Consider the following 15412-nt stretch of genomic DNA (forward strand, 5'->3'; position numbering starts at 1 on the left):
GGAAGGAAGGAAGGAAGGAAGGAAGGAAGGAAGGAAGGAAGGAAGGAAGGAAAATGGAAAAGCAAACAGCTCACGCCCTGGCTTTCTTTCGCATGCCATTTTCTATACAGTGCACTTACTGAGACTATAACATATAATTCATTTAAAGTATGCAATTCAATATATATTCACAGAATTGTGCGACCACCACCACCACGATCAACTTTAGAACATTTTTATCACCCCCCGAAAGAAACTGTACCCACTTCCAGTCACGCCACATTTCCCCCCATTTCCTCCTCTTTTCCCCCAGCCCTAGGCAACCACTAATTTATTCTGTGTGTCCGTGGATTTGCCTGTTCTGGACAGTTCAGGTGGATGTAATCAGGCAACAGGTGGCCTTCTGTGACTGGCTTCTTTCACTGAGCATGTTTTCAAGGTTCATCCGCATTGTGACACATGTCAGTGCTTCATCCCTTCTCACGGCTAAATAATATTCCGTTGTATGGATAGAGCGTGTTTTGTGTTTCCATTCATCGGTTGATGGACATTTGGGTTGTTGTCACTTTTTGGCTATTATGAATAGTGCTGCTATGGACATTCATGTCCAAATTTGTGTGAACGTGTTTTCATTTCTCTTGGGTATAGACCTAGGAGTGGAATCGCTGGGTCACGTGGTTACTCCGTGTTTACCTTCGTGAGAAACTACCAGACTCCCCAGAGCGGCTGCACCATTTCACGTTCTCACCAGCAGTGCGAGCAAGTGCCCATTTTCTCCACGTCTTTGCCAACACTTATTATTATGTGTCTTATGGATTTTAACCATCTTGGTAGCGAGAAGTGGTATCTCATTGTGGTTTTGACTCGCATCTTCCTCATGGGGTACCAAGTCCTTTGATTTTACTTCCTCAATGGTCCTCAAAGCTGGCATTCTTGCCCCTGACACACCTACGTCCCTTACCTAAGTCCCCATTCTCTGTCAGTCACTTTCCCGACTTCTATTTTTAACCACTTCTGTAGTTTTTCTTTGTAGAACTTACTATAGTTATAGTTTAATTATCAAATTATTATATAATCTTTAGAATGCCCGTCTCCCCCTTTGGAGCATAGTCTTCTTAAGGGCAACTGTTTTTGCTCACCAGACTAATGCGATACCTAGAACATAGTCAGTTGTCAATAAATATTTCCCTAAGGAATGAAGACATTTGGACCAGCAAGGTCAGTGAGAACCTACTCGGAATATCTTTACTATTTCCACAAAGGGTTAGCCCTGATTCCTAGGGGGTCCCTAGAATGTGCCAGTGGCTTGGGGTCCAGGAGGAAACTAAGACATAGGAGCCGAACCTCTGTACCAGAGGTTCCGCAGCCTGTGGTCTAAACTGACCATTTTCTCTGGGATCTCACAAAAGCGGTCAGGGAGCTGTCTGTTCATGGTGCCTGGAGATACCCGCCCCCCCCAGTCTGGGCCACGAGCACCTGGGGCGCCAGCCAGCTCTCCAGCTGAGCTCTAGAGAGGACTTCAAACCTTAGGACCCATCAAAGCAGAGAGCGAGTGGTCAGGAGTTGCTGGCAGTATGAATGAAGCCTGATGCATTTATAGTTAATCATTTACTGGGAAGAGAAATAGAAACGAGGACATTTTTATCAACACTTTCTTATTTCTTGTTCTCCTTCGCTTCTTTTCTTTTTTGCTTCCACAAAATCAGGCAGTAGTACAGCGCTAGGGGAGGGATCTTTGCTTTCTGATCCGCACTGTGGCCCCAGGACCTAGAACAATGCCTGGCTCGCAGTGGGAACTCACCACGTTGGATGGCTGGCTGGCTGGCTGGCTGGCTGGCTGGAATCAGGAGCACTTTGGGGTGGGGAGCGGCGAGCTAAGTATCGTAGGTGGGGTGCGGGGTGTGGGACGTGTGCCTACTTGCACACCCCCTGCCTTTAGAAAATACAGGGCCATGTAGCAGCAGCTTTGGAACCTGCTTTCCCTCCTGGGCACATTGCCCACCCCGCTACCCACTTTGTCCCCTGCCCACTCCAATGGATGCTGATCGCTGAGGACTGAGAGCCCACTGCTCCCAGACAGGCTGCCTTGCCCGAGGCTCTTCTCTTCCTTACCAGAAACCCCCTGTCCAATTAACCCGTTGATTCGTTTAGCGGAGGGAGCAGGAGGTACAGTCTCGCTTGTGGCTTGGCTTGTGGCTTTGCTCTTGGCCAGGCCTCCTCGCAGGTGTGCTCAGGGGCCCCACGGCCACGTGACTGCTGTTTCTCCTGCTCCTCGCTTATTTCTCTAGAGAGGTCCTCTTTAGATGAGATGGGACGCTGCCCGGGGGAACACAGGGGCACCTCGGCTTGCCACTGGAGGGGCACGTTCCCCTGTGGCAGGGCGTAGTGAGTGAAGATGCTCGAGCCGCGGGTTGGAGAGTCGCACTCGGGCCCACCCTCGTCAGCGGGCTCGCTCCGCAGCTGGACGCTTTTATAATCCATCCTTGCGGTAACTCTGAAGATCATGGCAATTAAGCCAGAAAGTGGCAGCGGGCGGATCCAAACTGAGATCTATAGAGTCTAAGAGCAAAGCTCGTTTTACTTGTATTTTTCTCCCACTTTTCATTACTCTGCTAATGAATTCCCCCGTCGTGAAAGATCGTTTTAAATGAATTTTCGGTTTCTTCATGTGTCCAAAGGGGGCGTTACCATAGAAATGTGTGTGTTTTTGAGTCCCCAGAAATCTATACTTAATTAGTTTCTCACGGTGCCTTCTGCCGACCACAGCAAAAGTCGAGGGGTGAACGGAAATTAATTCGTGGCCCTAAATAATTAAAAATTTTCACCTTTTTTCCTCTTTGATTTTTAGAGCAGTTTGTGTTTTAAGGCGATGCTTGAGCACATTTGCTGCCTGCATGTCACAAGGCCATTCAGACTTCAGGCTGAGTGCCGGAGTAGCGGACGGTCTCTCTGACTCCGTGGTTCTCAGCTGGGGCCGACGTCCCATCCACCTCGGGAGACATTTAGCGATGTCTGGAGACATTTGGGTTGTCCCAGATGGTGAAGGGCTGTTCCTACGATGCATACAGGACAGCCCCCATCACAAAGAATGACCCGGCCATAAGCTCTGTGGTTGGGGGAAGTGGGCAGGTTTCAGGACAGTGAGCGGCAGACAGACTACAGACCTTCAGGTTCTATCCCATCCTTTCTACAAGACTTTGGAGTCAATTGGAGACCCTGGCTGCTCCCTGGCCTAAGCCATGATTCCTCATCCCACAGAAGCTGACACTTGTGCTTGCCCTGGCAACGCTGATAGCCGCCTTTGGGTCTTCCTTCCAGTATGGGTACAACGTGGCTGTCGTTAACTCCCCTGCCGAGGTAAGTCACTGTGGTGAGTGAGATGCAGCCCCCAGGAAACGGGGAGGTGGGTTTGGGTCAGCCCGGGCCTGGATATGGCCGCCAGGGTGGGACTGTGCACACACGGAGGGCACACGATAGGCCCTCGAGCGAAGGGACAGGGAAACACCCATGAGACACAGCGCAGGCCCAAGGGGACTGGCAGGTGCAGGACCATGGGGATGAACCAGGTCCCCAGGCCTGGCTGGACACCCGGTGAGCTGGCCTCTGATCTTCTGCAGCCTCGCAATCTATGGAGGAAACTGGAGGAGCAGGGATCACCCAACAGACTGGGAGAGCGGAGTCTTTCCTCCCGGTGTTAGAAAGATCTGGGTGGTCCCTCCCCAGCGTGCCTCCCGCGAACTGCTGTGAATACAACTCTGTCCTTACTCCCTTTCCCCGACTTAATAACGTCGGTATCTCTGGGCCCAGGTGATCCTCGTGTTGGCCCAACAACTTCTGTTGCTCTTTCTGCAAAACCAGGTCACATTACTCTGGTGTTCTGTTCTGCTTTGTTTTCCAGATCATGAAAGAATTCTATAATGAGACCTACTACGATAGAACCAGTACATACCTGAGCGACTTTTCCTTGACACTGCTGTGGTCTATTTCTGTGTCCATGTTCCCCTTCGGAGGCTTTATCGGATCCCTCATGGTCGGCATCTTGGTGAATAAACTGGGCAGGTAAGGGAAGGTGAATTTTCAGTTCCGCGAAACTCGTAGACCACCATCGGACTTTAAAACCTAGGCCTAACGCTGAAATCCCCATCGTAAAAGTAGGCAATAACCGCTGTGATGATTTCTGTTTTCTGATGTGACTTTAAAGAGACCAGACATTGACCAAGTATCTGGGGATTTAGGCAAGATGTTAGGGCCGGAAGTGGGGGTGGCGGGTCCCAAGGCTCTGGGGTGGACACAGGAAGACCAGAGCCGCCTCAGAGATCAGAACTCGCTCTCTCCGTCTCAGCAATTTTGCCTTGAAGGTTTTGTGTTTTGTCTTCATTTTTGTTTTTTTGGTTTTTTGTTTGTTTATCAAAAAAAGTTCTTTTTTTTAATTTTTTTTTTTTTTGCCTTTATAAGAGTCAAGCACCAGATAGCATGGCCAAGAGGTCCCAACATAGATCGTAGCACAGTGTTCTTGAACTCTGCTTCCTCGACGAGCATAAATTACCTTTTTTGTTCTTTTATGTCTAGACCAAGTCATATGCAAAATGTATCCCGATTTAAATTCCTGTAAAATTCTGAAATGGCAGAGATACTCAGGCATTGAAACCGTGCGGTCCCAGGGCGATTCTCCTGAGAGTCGAATAGCGAATGCCAAGAGCAGAGCTTATATCTTTGCTCCTAGCTCTACAAGCGTTGGAAATTTTGTATTCAATTCCAAAGGAGATCCTTAAGACACCCTGCTCCCCAGGTCAATTCCTGGGACGTGAGAGACAGCCTCGTTACAAAGAGCGTCTAAGAGTTCCTCTCTCAACCTTCCCCAAGGAGCACAGGGAGTCTGGGCGGGGTCTAGTCCCCATCCTCAGACACAGATTTAGTTAGCTCAGGAGTCTAAGTAAGGCCAGAACCCAGATCTTGTTTCCTCTCCAGTATTTTTCAAAAAGAGTCTGAGAACAGAAACACACAACCTCTGGTCTGGATCTAAGATCCTCAGGTCTTCTTAGGAGGTTAGCATTGGACTCCTAGTTTTCCCTGTGGGCCCTCCGGGGAGCAGGACGTCAGTGGAGTCACGGTCAGATCTGCAGGACGCTTCTTCTTGCGTGCAGGACTTGTGGTTTGGTCCACAGATGGAGCCGACAGTTGCTTGTTCAGCTGTCTGCTGTGGAATATGATAAATACTATTCAGTTGTTTTTGGTTTTCTTAAAAATTCGTAGGCGTTCCTTAAACAACAAAAGCAACTAAAATCGGTTTGTGGGTTCCTGTGTGCCAGGCTCTATCCTGAGTGCTTTTAGGGTTATTAATTCCTCTAATCCTTGAGCCCCATCCTCTTTTCAAAACCTGGGAAACAAGGCACAGATGCTATAGCTTAATCCAAGATTACACAGCTGGGAGGAAATTCCACTTCCGACCACGTGCAAGTCACCGGCACACTGCACTCTGTTATAGTGGAGAAATACCTTCTCAATCTGTTGCTTTATTTTTTAATCGTACATATAGTAGTATCTTTTTATACAAAATCTTTCATTGTTCAAGTGGTCAAATTTATGGTTTTTGCTTTTTTGTGTCTTAAGACAGCCTTTCCTTCCTGGACTCGTTAAGGATAACATTTGATGATTTAAAAAATAATTTTACCCTTTCGTTTTTCCCAGATAGATCTGGAATTTTATTTTGTATATGGTGGGTGATGAGAGAGAGCTAATTTTTTTTCCATGTGAAAAGTTGATCGTTCTTAAATTTGTCTTAGTTACTCATATTCCTTTACTCTTCTGTGTAAACTTTTAAATCGGTTTCTTAAAATCCCTGAAAAAAAGATTCTGCTTGGCATGGCTTTGAGTTTACAATTTGAGGAAAACTTACACTGTTGAATCTTCCCCTTCATGAGCAAGCAAGAGCTAATTTATTGACCCTGGGGTTTCTTGTCTGAGGTTTCGTGTCTTTGTCACTCGTTATGGAAAAATTTCAGCCATCATTTCTCCAGATATCCCTTCTCCGTTTTCTATATTCTTTCTTCTAGAATTCAAAGGCTTGACCTTGTTATTGTTGCACTACTGACTTCTTTAAAAAATTATTTTTAAAAAACTGTGGTAAAATATACATAACATGAAACGTCTCATTTTAACCATTTTTTAAATGTACAGGTTATTGGCATCAAGTACATTTACATTGTTGGGCAGCCATCACCATCATCCATTTCTTTAACTTTTCACCTTGTGAAATTGACGCTGTACCCCCATTAAACGCTAACTCCCTCTCCGCCCTCCCCCCAGCCCCTGGCAACCACCATTTGACTTTCTGTCTCTGTCTCTGTGAGTTTGACTACTTCTAGGCTCGTGTGAGTGGAATCATACAAGATTTGTCCTTTTGGGACTAGGTTATCTCTCTTAGCATAATGTCCTCAAGGTGCATCCATGGTTTAGCAAGTGTCAGAGTTTCTTTCCTTGTTAAGGCTGAGTGACATTCTGCTATACAAATATACCACATTTTGTTTTACCCCTTCTTCCGTCGGTGGCCATTGGGCTGCTTCTACCTTTTGGCGCTTGTGAATAACGTTGTATTATAATCCTCTATGTTTTAATCTTTCATATTTTTCTTCTTCTTCTTCTTCTCGTTCTCCTTCTCCCTCTTCTTCTCTCTTGCTTTCTCTGCAGTATCCTCAGGTCTTTCTATTCATTAATTCCCTCTGCAGCTATAATTCACCTTCGAAGTTTTTTACTTCCATGACTATACTTTTCATTTTAGTAAGTTCTATTTATTTGTTTTTAAAATCTCTCTCTCTCTTTTTTTTTTTTTTTTGGTCATTGTTTTGGAGAGTTTTTATTTTATAAAGTTTCTTATTCTTTCTTTAGTATTAATTTGGTTCCTTATTTTATGACACTAATCGTTCAAAACATCTTATAGTCTCTAGCTAATCCTATTGTCTGACGCTGTGCTGTTTATATGTGCAACTTCTCGCATATGGTGGCTCGTTCCAGCACTACGGGGCCTGGCTGGGGCCTCCTGGGGATTACAAGATGAGGGCCTCTTTAGAGAAATTTTCCTTTGACTTTTATCAGGCTTCCCAGGGCTCAAGTCCACTTCCTGTCTTGTTCACGACTTAAATGAGAATGCTTTTTAAGTTCAATTAAATTTGATGTCATAGGTTTTTAGAAGATATCACTTTTACCAGCCTACATAAGTCCGCTCTGTTTATAGTTTGTTAAGGTTTTTTTTTTTTTAAATCGTAACACGTATCAAATTTTATTGACTTCTTGTGCTACTTCAATTGATCGTCTTATATTTTTCTCCAGAATAACCTTTAACGCGGTGTTTCTAACACTGCATGCTTTTTGTATGCACTATAGAATTCAATCAGCTACGATTTCACTTAGGATTTTAGCATCTAAGTTAAGTGAGGTTGGCCCCTACTTTTCTTCTAGTGCCCTTACCCAGTTTGGGTTTCAAGATTACACTAAAACCGTGTTAGTTTGTTAGTTTATGATTGCAAAGACCTTTTACTATATTCCTGCATACTGTCCCCAAGTAGACATGCAGTGAACGTTCGCCAAGCAAACAAGTGAATCCTTAGACCAAACTAGCTAATATTTTGTCCTCTGCAGAAAAGGGACCTTGCTGCTGAACAACGTCTTTTCCATCGTGCCCGCCATCTTAATGGGATGCAGCGAAATTGCCAAGTCATTTGAGATCATAATTGTGTCCAGACTTTTGGTGGGAATATGTGCAGGTAAACGATGCTACGCTGCGTTGCCATTCTGTGACTTAGAAAAACCAAGAGGAGGGAGAACGGGTGCCGGGGTGGGAATCAACCTGGGGTCCCCGAAGCACAGATTCAAGCTGTTCCTCTGCCTCCGCCATGAATGACGCTCGGGCCCCTACGTCGGTGTCATGTGCGGACAATGGGCAGATCTTCCCTGTCTTGTTTCCTGGGAAGAAAGCTGTTCTCTGAAAAACTGAAATACAGAATCTGAGATTCGGAAGGGTCCTTCCAATCCAGTCCTTTATCCCACGTTTTCTAAACTGTAGATTGGGACCAGTTAACGGGTGGCGACATCCGTTTAGTATCATATTCTTTTTCAAAAGAAACGGTGTCACATGTAGTCAAGACAAGGATTGTCTTTTGAAACTTTTGTTTCGCTTATTTATCCGAGTACATACGTGAGAACCGGGTGCAATGTAAAATGCATTTCTGTGTTTTTGACTGTGGGTCAAGGTCAAAACAGCTTGAGGAGCAATCTAATTTACGACCCCTCTACCAGAAAGGAGTTGATGATAGCGACCTCTCAACTTTCATAGGGGAACTGAAAGTTTGCAAAGGGCTTGCCAGCTTCTACTTCACTCATGCCTTCAACGCCCGCCCGCCCGCCCGCGGAGGAGGTCAGGGCCCGCCTGAGGTCTCTCGGCTTTCGTAAGCCCTGGAGCTGCTTTGCAAACCCTCCAAGCTATGCTGCTCAGGCTGTACTTTGTACCCCCGCGTTTATAGGAAACTCCCCCAGAGTTGCTTCGGCCTGGAGACGTGAGCTGAGCCCTGCTGCTGCCTTCCGTCAGGTTGGCTTTATTTTAGACAGTATTTCCCAGGGCCGGTCAGGGCGAGCGAGGTGCCGGGCGCAGAGTAAGGAGGCGCCCTGACCTGGGGTCACGCACCCACCTGCACCGAGGGTGAGCAGCCCCCAGAAATGCCGCCCGCAAGTGCCTCACTTAGCCGCCTCACCGGGCCCTAGAGTTGCCGAGTCACTCAGTTTCTCCTTCCAAACACGGAGACAAACAGATTCTTTGGCCGGATGTCAGCAAACCCCTTGGCTGAAGTTAACTGGCAGCCAGGGAGACGTCAGGAAGACTAGTGTTAGGAGGAATGGCGAGGGACGGCAGGGCTGAGACTAAAGAGGAAAACGAGACTCCCGAAGAGAAGAGAGAGAGCTCATTTCGGGAGTGACCGGCGAGCCCACCGGCGAACCCCCTCCTCGTCCCCTTTCCCTGAGAGCACCTGGCCAGGTCCCTGCCCCTGGCCCTGCACCAGCCTTCGCTTCCCCTGCAGGGGGCTCAGCTTTATGAAAAGCAGATGACTCCTAAAAGTTGTCAGCGGGCATCAGGGGCAGCCACTTTTCCACTGACCATCCAACAATTCAGATCTGGTTCTGACGGCGAAACATTAAGGTCCAGCAGATACCAGATCACAGCTAGAAGTCCCAACCTTTGCTCCTAAGCATTATTTTAAGTCAGCGGTTCACAAACTTTGGAGCCTCAGGATGCCTTACGCTCTTAAAATGATCTTGAGGGCTCCAAAGAGCTGTTGCTCATACGGGCTCTATCGATCCCTATTTACCATATTAGGAATTGCAACCAAGAAATGTATTAATTCATTTAAAAACAGCAATAATAAGCCCATTACATGTCTTTACGAAAATAACTATATTTTCTAAAGCAAACACTTTAGTGAGGAAGGTAGCGTTGCTTTACGTTTTTGCAAATCTCTTTAGAGTCTGGCTTCACAGAGGACCTGCGATTCTCAAACTTGCCTCTGGGTTCTGCTGGTCGCAAGCAGCCTCCAGAAAACCCCACTATGCTGATGAGAGAACAAGAATGCAAAAAACATCTCTGAAAATAGCTCTGATCTCGCAGACACCCCGAAAAGGTGTCAGAAACTCCCCGGGTCCCCAGATCATGCTTGGAGAACGCCGGCCCAAACGTAACCCGTGTGCGGTGAATCCTCTCCCACGTCTCCTGAACATGTCAGGAGAGCGCGTGAGCAGCTCCTTAGACATCGTACAGACGGTTCTGACAAACGGGGCGAGAGATAAACACGCCTTGGACTTTGCCAGTTTGTTCTCAGTCACCTTCCTGGTGAGAGCGCTGAACGCTTTCACTGAAGGAACTTTCACTTGGAGAGCTATTTTCTCTGTCCCTGCTGTCAGAACAGGTCAGCTGGGGTTGCCCCGTGGAGTCATCTTGAGGACAAAATAGAGACCGCTTTCCACCAACATGAGGGGAACCCCATCTGTTCACAAACCACCTGATGCTTCATTCTTCAGTATTGTTTTAACCAAAGTCAGAAGTCCTTGCCGATAAGATGCGGCCCCCAGAGCCTGGGTGGTGACCATGGGGCCTGTACCTGAGGGACTTCGCTTCCTCCCCAGCTTTTTGGGCCCTGGACCTGCGGGGTGCCCCGCCCCCAGCACCTAAGGGCTGTCCTAAAGACTGAGCCTCTCTGCTCTGAAAATCGGAAAGAATCTGTATTAACGAACAGTGATGTTCATTACCACGTTCTCTGACCAGGTGTTTTTAAATACTAAGCAGAGATATATTTGGGCAGAAATGCAAAGTTTGGACACTCGGCTTTCCGTTCCCACCTGTCTCACTGTTATTAAATACCTTCCTGTTACCAACAGCTCTAACCTCCGCTCACCCCACCTCTGCGTCTCTCCGCTTTCTCTGGGTCTTTCTGTGGCTGGGGCCTCCCGCTCAGACCACCCCCCATCTTCCTGAGCTTCAGCCTGATGCGTGGGTAGCTGTGTGACTCTGAGACTGGTAACGACCCATCACCTTCCTCCGAGATCCCCAGCCTCTCATTGGGCGTCGAGGACAATTGAATGGGATAATAAATGTGCAAAAAGTTCAGAGCCTATAAAATTAATTCCACCTTTTCTTAAGGGGATCAGACGTCTGTCAGTCAGATGGGAAAACTTACAAGTTTAAGTGTTGGGGATTCGGAAGTACTCCAAGCGTTACATAAATCCCAGATAGCAATTATTCCACAATACATATTTGTTTTTAATGCTTATTGATAAATATAGCTTGCGTTTCACTATCTTTGAAGGTACCTATGCATCGGTTTATTACATAATATACTGTTTCGGAAGGTCACGTGGGTGGGCAGGGGTCCTCGGCCTTTCACTCACAGATTCCTCGCAAGGACCAAGGGAGGGGAGTGTGTGGACCACACCTGGGCTTTTCTTCCCTGAGATCAAGCCACTTAGGAGGGAAGGCCTGAAGACAGGCTGGCCTGTGTCCCCAGGTGACACCAGTCAAGAAGCAATGGCGCCTGTCTATGAACTTCTCTGGTCAGACTATTTTCTCTTTCCTTAAAGTTTAAAGGACTAAGAATTCAGAGAGACGTTTGCATACTCCTGCAGTTTTGAGAAAGTTTCAACCCAACTAATGTGATTCAAATAAATGTATTTGAAGACATAGCATGTCCCCGCCAGACGAGCATTTCCTGACCATGTCACTTCCTCCCAGGTCTGTCTTCCAACGTCGTCCCCATGTACTTAGGGGAGCTGGCCCCGAAGAACCTGAGAGGGGCTCTGGGAGTGGTGCCCCAGCTCTTCATCACTGTCGGGATCCTCGTGGCCCAGATCTTCGGCCTTCAGAATCTCCTTGCAAATGAGGAAGGTAAGCTCGGGTCGCCTCCCGGCCCCCAGCCCTCCCTCTGCTCTGCTGGACATTGCTGTGTTCTGGTCTTTTCTCTCTAACTGGCTGGCTGTCCTTATAGGTCCCCACCTGCCCTGACTGCGTCCCGCCCCCACATTGGTGGAGACGGACTGGCTGACATTTTCTAGTCTTTCTTACGACACGGATGAGGTGGCTTTGAGTGATCAGGAAGTACCGTTGTCTGACTTTCTCTTGGCCTGATGGTGGCTGTCCATACAGGTGCCTGGGGCACGGTAATGACGGCCACCAGTGTCCCGGGCTTCGTGTTTAGTTTCCCCAGCACCACTTCACTTGAGTCTCCCAGCAACAGGGGCTCTGTGTTACCCCATTCCACAGACCAGGAAAAGAGCCATTCGACCTTGCCCCTATGGGTGACATCTGTCACCCCGATCCTGACTCCAGAGCCACATCCGCCTCCCCAAGAGCCCAGGGTCTGGCACATAGTAGCTGCGCAGGAACTCATAACTGTCACTGTTTTCCGTGACCTCCCCTTTGCTTGTCTTCGGTCTCGAACCTCAGAAGGGAGATCAACAGTAGCAACACCAGTCAGAACATACAAAGTGCTTACTGCAGGCCAGGCACCTGGTCTTGTGTGTTAATCCGCTTAATCTTGCAAACGACCCTATGAAGCACGTCCCGTTAGGACATCCACGTTGCAGATGTGGAACCCAAGGCAGAGAGCGGTTGGGTAACATGTTCAAGGTTTCACTGGGACACAGACCCAGGCGGCTCAGGCCTAGGTCCGTGTTTAACCGCCGCCCCTTCTCACCTTCCAGCCTGGGGTGTGCGAGCGGGAGCCTCAGAGACAGCCCGCGCTCGGGGGGAGCAAGACTGGTGTTCCAGACGCGGGCGGAGGGTGGGAAAGAGGAAAGGTGCGTTCGGGGGACGGCAAATGCCATGGCGGACGCCGTTCCTCCCCACGCACCCTCTAGCGAGATTCTTCCTCCAGCGGCGCCCTTCCTCTAGACAGACGTGTGGACAGCAGGGCCCAGTCTCAGTCGTCTGAGACTCTCCAGCGCAATTCCCGGTACATAACAGTTGTTCGAAGAACGAGGGAGGGGAGGGGGCCGGAAGAGAATAACGTCAGAGAAGCCTCTCGAAGGAAGTGGTAGTCACAGTGCAAAGACTGCAAAAAAGTGAGGGGCCGGGATCTGGCCGAACCTGGATTCGGCAGTTCCAGGCCTCCGAGAGGGTTTCGGTGTAGGGTTGAGGGCGGGGGCCCAACCTGGACGGTCGGTGCTGTAGGCTGTGCAGGGCGAGGAAGCAGGACCCAGGATTAGCCGGGCCCTGGGTTCAGATCAAGGGACGGCAGGAGGTCGTGAAGACGATGGTCCAGCCCGTCCAGCGGCGGGCAGGGCGGCCGCTGAACTTGACGTTGCGTGGCACTCGTTTCCTTGAGCGATGGGGCTATGGGAGGAGGGGAAGGTGCGGAGGTGGAAACACGATCGAAAACGATGGTGTCTAAGTGAAGGTGTTCTTCATTTCTGCTCCATTTCAGTAGTCGGGACCCATAGTATGAGAGAGCGGTGGGAAGTCACTGGTTGTCAGGGGGTCATCACCTTAAGTTTGTAGAAGTCCGTGTAACGCGTGGTTCGAAGAGCCGGGGGTCAACGTGCCTGACTTCGATCTCAGTTTTGCTCCTAAATAACTGATCTTGGGCCAGGGACCTACGGCCTCCAGGCCTCAGCGTTCGCACGTGTGAAACAGGGTGGGTCCTGGCACCTGCCTCGTGACGTTGCTGTGACAGAGAAGTGAGTCAACAGGTGAGAAGCCATTAGACTCGCGCCTGGCATGAGATGCCCGTGGTCCTCACCAATGGCATGAGATGCCTGTGGTCCTCACCCACGGTGAGCCCGAGGAGAAAACGGGGCGAGTCAGGGCGTCAGCAGCTCTTTCAAAGAGCCTGCGTGCTCGTTCACTGCCCGAACTTTCTTATTAGAGTGCATAAAACATAAATGTACATTCAGTCAAACAGAAATCAAACACCTGTGTGACCACTACCTAGAACCGCACCAGCGCTCGGACACCGTCTTGCGCTTTCTCGCCCCAGGGAGGGCCACTGTGCCCACACTTGTGATCACCTCGTCCTCGCTTTCCCCTCCAGTTTCGCCACCTCTCGCAAAGACAGTGAGTTTTCCGTTTCCGGAATCTGTATGATGGAACGAGTTGTGTAGATTATTGTACCCGGCGTTGAATTTGCGAGATCGGCTCCTCCCGTGTCTTGCTGCATTTTCAGTGCAGGATAGAATTCCGGTTTGTGAACCGGCCGTGATTTATTACCCATTCTGCCGCCATGGACACTTGCACTGCTTCCAGGGATCATTCTAGAATCAGGGCTAGTTTGGATGTCCTGGCGGCCTGGGCACATACCTGGACAGGGCTGCTGGATCGCAGTGTGTCAGGGTGTCCAGTATCACCAGCTCCTGCCAGACTGTCCTCTAAAGATGCCACAAGTCCACATGATGACAGTGTAGAGACTTCCCATTTGCCCACATTCTCACCAGCACTTGGTGACGTCAGAATTTTTCATTCTGTCCACCTGGTGGGTGGGCAGCAGTTATTTATCACTGCCCATTCGGTAAGTATTTGCTGACTGTCCACTATTCGTGAGGCACCGTCCTAGGGGCTGAGGACACAGGGAAAGACAAAGGCTCTGTCCCCTCAGAGCCTGTGTTCCAGCTCCAAAGAAAACCGGTCAGGGTAATGGGACAGAGTGGCCGGCTGGGCACCGCGGGGGCTGGAGGGGCAAGAGGCGGGCTTCTCGGCTGGGGTGGGCCTCTCCGAGAGGTGGCCCTGGAGCCAGGCCTCGTGTGAGCCGCTGGCGTCCTTGCAGGCTGGCCGATTCTCCTGGGCGTGACCGGGATCCCAGCCGCCATACAGCTCCTGCTGCTGCCCTTCTTCCCCGAGAGCCCCAGGTACCTGCTGATTCAGAAGAAAGACCCGGCATCTGCCAAGAAAGGTGAGGCTCCCCTGTGGGAGGAGGAAAAGGGACAGGGCCACAGCACCTGTGCTCCGGGGACGCTGTGGCCACCCTCGGACACCCGTCCGCTCCCTTCCCGTAGCGCTGAAGCGGCTGCGCGGCTGGGACAACGTGGACTTCGAGATGGAGGAGATCCGGCTGGAGGACGAGGCCGAGAAGGCCGCAGGCTTCATCTCCGTGGTGAAGCTGTTCCAGATGAGGTCCCTGCGCTGGCAGATCATCTCCGTCATCATCCTCATGGGCGGCCAGCAGCTGTCGGGAGTGAATGCGGTAAGGGGCGGCCCGGGACAGGGCAGCAACGGGCAGGGGCCCAGCTGTGGCCCGGCCGACCCCACCAGCCTCTGGGGTTGTCTTCCAGATCTACTACTACGCAGACCAGATCTACGTAAGCGCTGGGGTGAACACCCATGACGTCCAGTACGTGACGGTGGGCACAGGGGCCGTCAACGTGGTGGTGACCTTCTTAGCCGTGAGTATCCTGGGGCGCTGAGTCCTGTCGGCTGGCGAGGGTGGAGGGCATCTCGAGAGTGGGGGTTCTCCCCAGGCAAGGATCTAAGGTGGCGACATGGCCCTCGGTCCCTTCACGTCTTACCTCAGGGCACTGCTCAGGTGGCAGCTTGTCTCCCGTGGGAGGCAGTCGATGGCCTTGTGAAGACGGAGGGCCCCTCCCACCCGCCCCTTCCACCTCGTCCCAGTCCCAAAGCGTCCACTGCGTGCTGGGGCTCTCCATCACCCTGGAAGCCACTCCCTGTGCCAGGTCCACAGTGTGACAGGAGCAAATGGGGCCTCTGGACTGAGCAGTGCCATGGCGCGCTGGCCACTCGTGGGCACACCCCTGGGGGCGCACGCCACGTGGGCTGTCCTCACAAGTTGCCCCTTCAGAAGCAGCCCTGTGGGACCGGCGGGGAGCTTCCCGAGACGGCAGCCCTGGGCACAGGCAGGGCTGGACCTCGGTCGCCGGCAAGGCCAGGGCTCCTAAGCGTCCCCGCTCT

At 50.4% G+C, this 15412-nt stretch overlaps 1 protein-coding gene across 6 annotated transcripts in view; it reads left to right on the forward strand.

Annotated features, from left to right (window-relative positions):
- The window catches only part of SLC2A5 (solute carrier family 2 member 5), a 49487-nt gene that overhangs the window by 31436 nt on the left and 2639 nt on the right, over positions 1-15412 (forward strand). For 3 of the 6 annotated variants that reach the window (XM_015591387.1, XM_006914385.3, XM_006914384.3), the window contains 7 exons: positions 3238-3336; positions 3878-4038; positions 7615-7739; positions 11249-11401; positions 14274-14399; positions 14503-14690; positions 14779-14889. In XM_015591387.1, the coding sequence (XP_015446873.1) occupies positions 3238-3336; positions 3878-4038; positions 7615-7739; positions 11249-11401; positions 14274-14399; positions 14503-14690; positions 14779-14889 (963 nt within the window). Of the gene's footprint in view, positions 1-1392; positions 1839-1886; positions 2146-2184; positions 2468-3237; positions 3337-3877; positions 4039-7614; positions 7740-11248; positions 11402-14273; positions 14400-14502; positions 14691-14778; positions 14890-15412 lie in introns of those variants that run through there. The other 3 variants (XM_015591383.2, XM_015591386.2, XM_015591385.2) reach the window with 3 other exon arrangements.

The sequence above is a fragment of the Pteropus alecto genome, unplaced genomic scaffold, assembly GCF_000325575.1.
Source record: "Pteropus alecto unplaced genomic scaffold, ASM32557v1 scaffold125, whole genome shotgun sequence".
NCBI classification, from domain to species: Eukaryota; Metazoa; Chordata; class Mammalia; order Chiroptera; family Pteropodidae; genus Pteropus; species Pteropus alecto.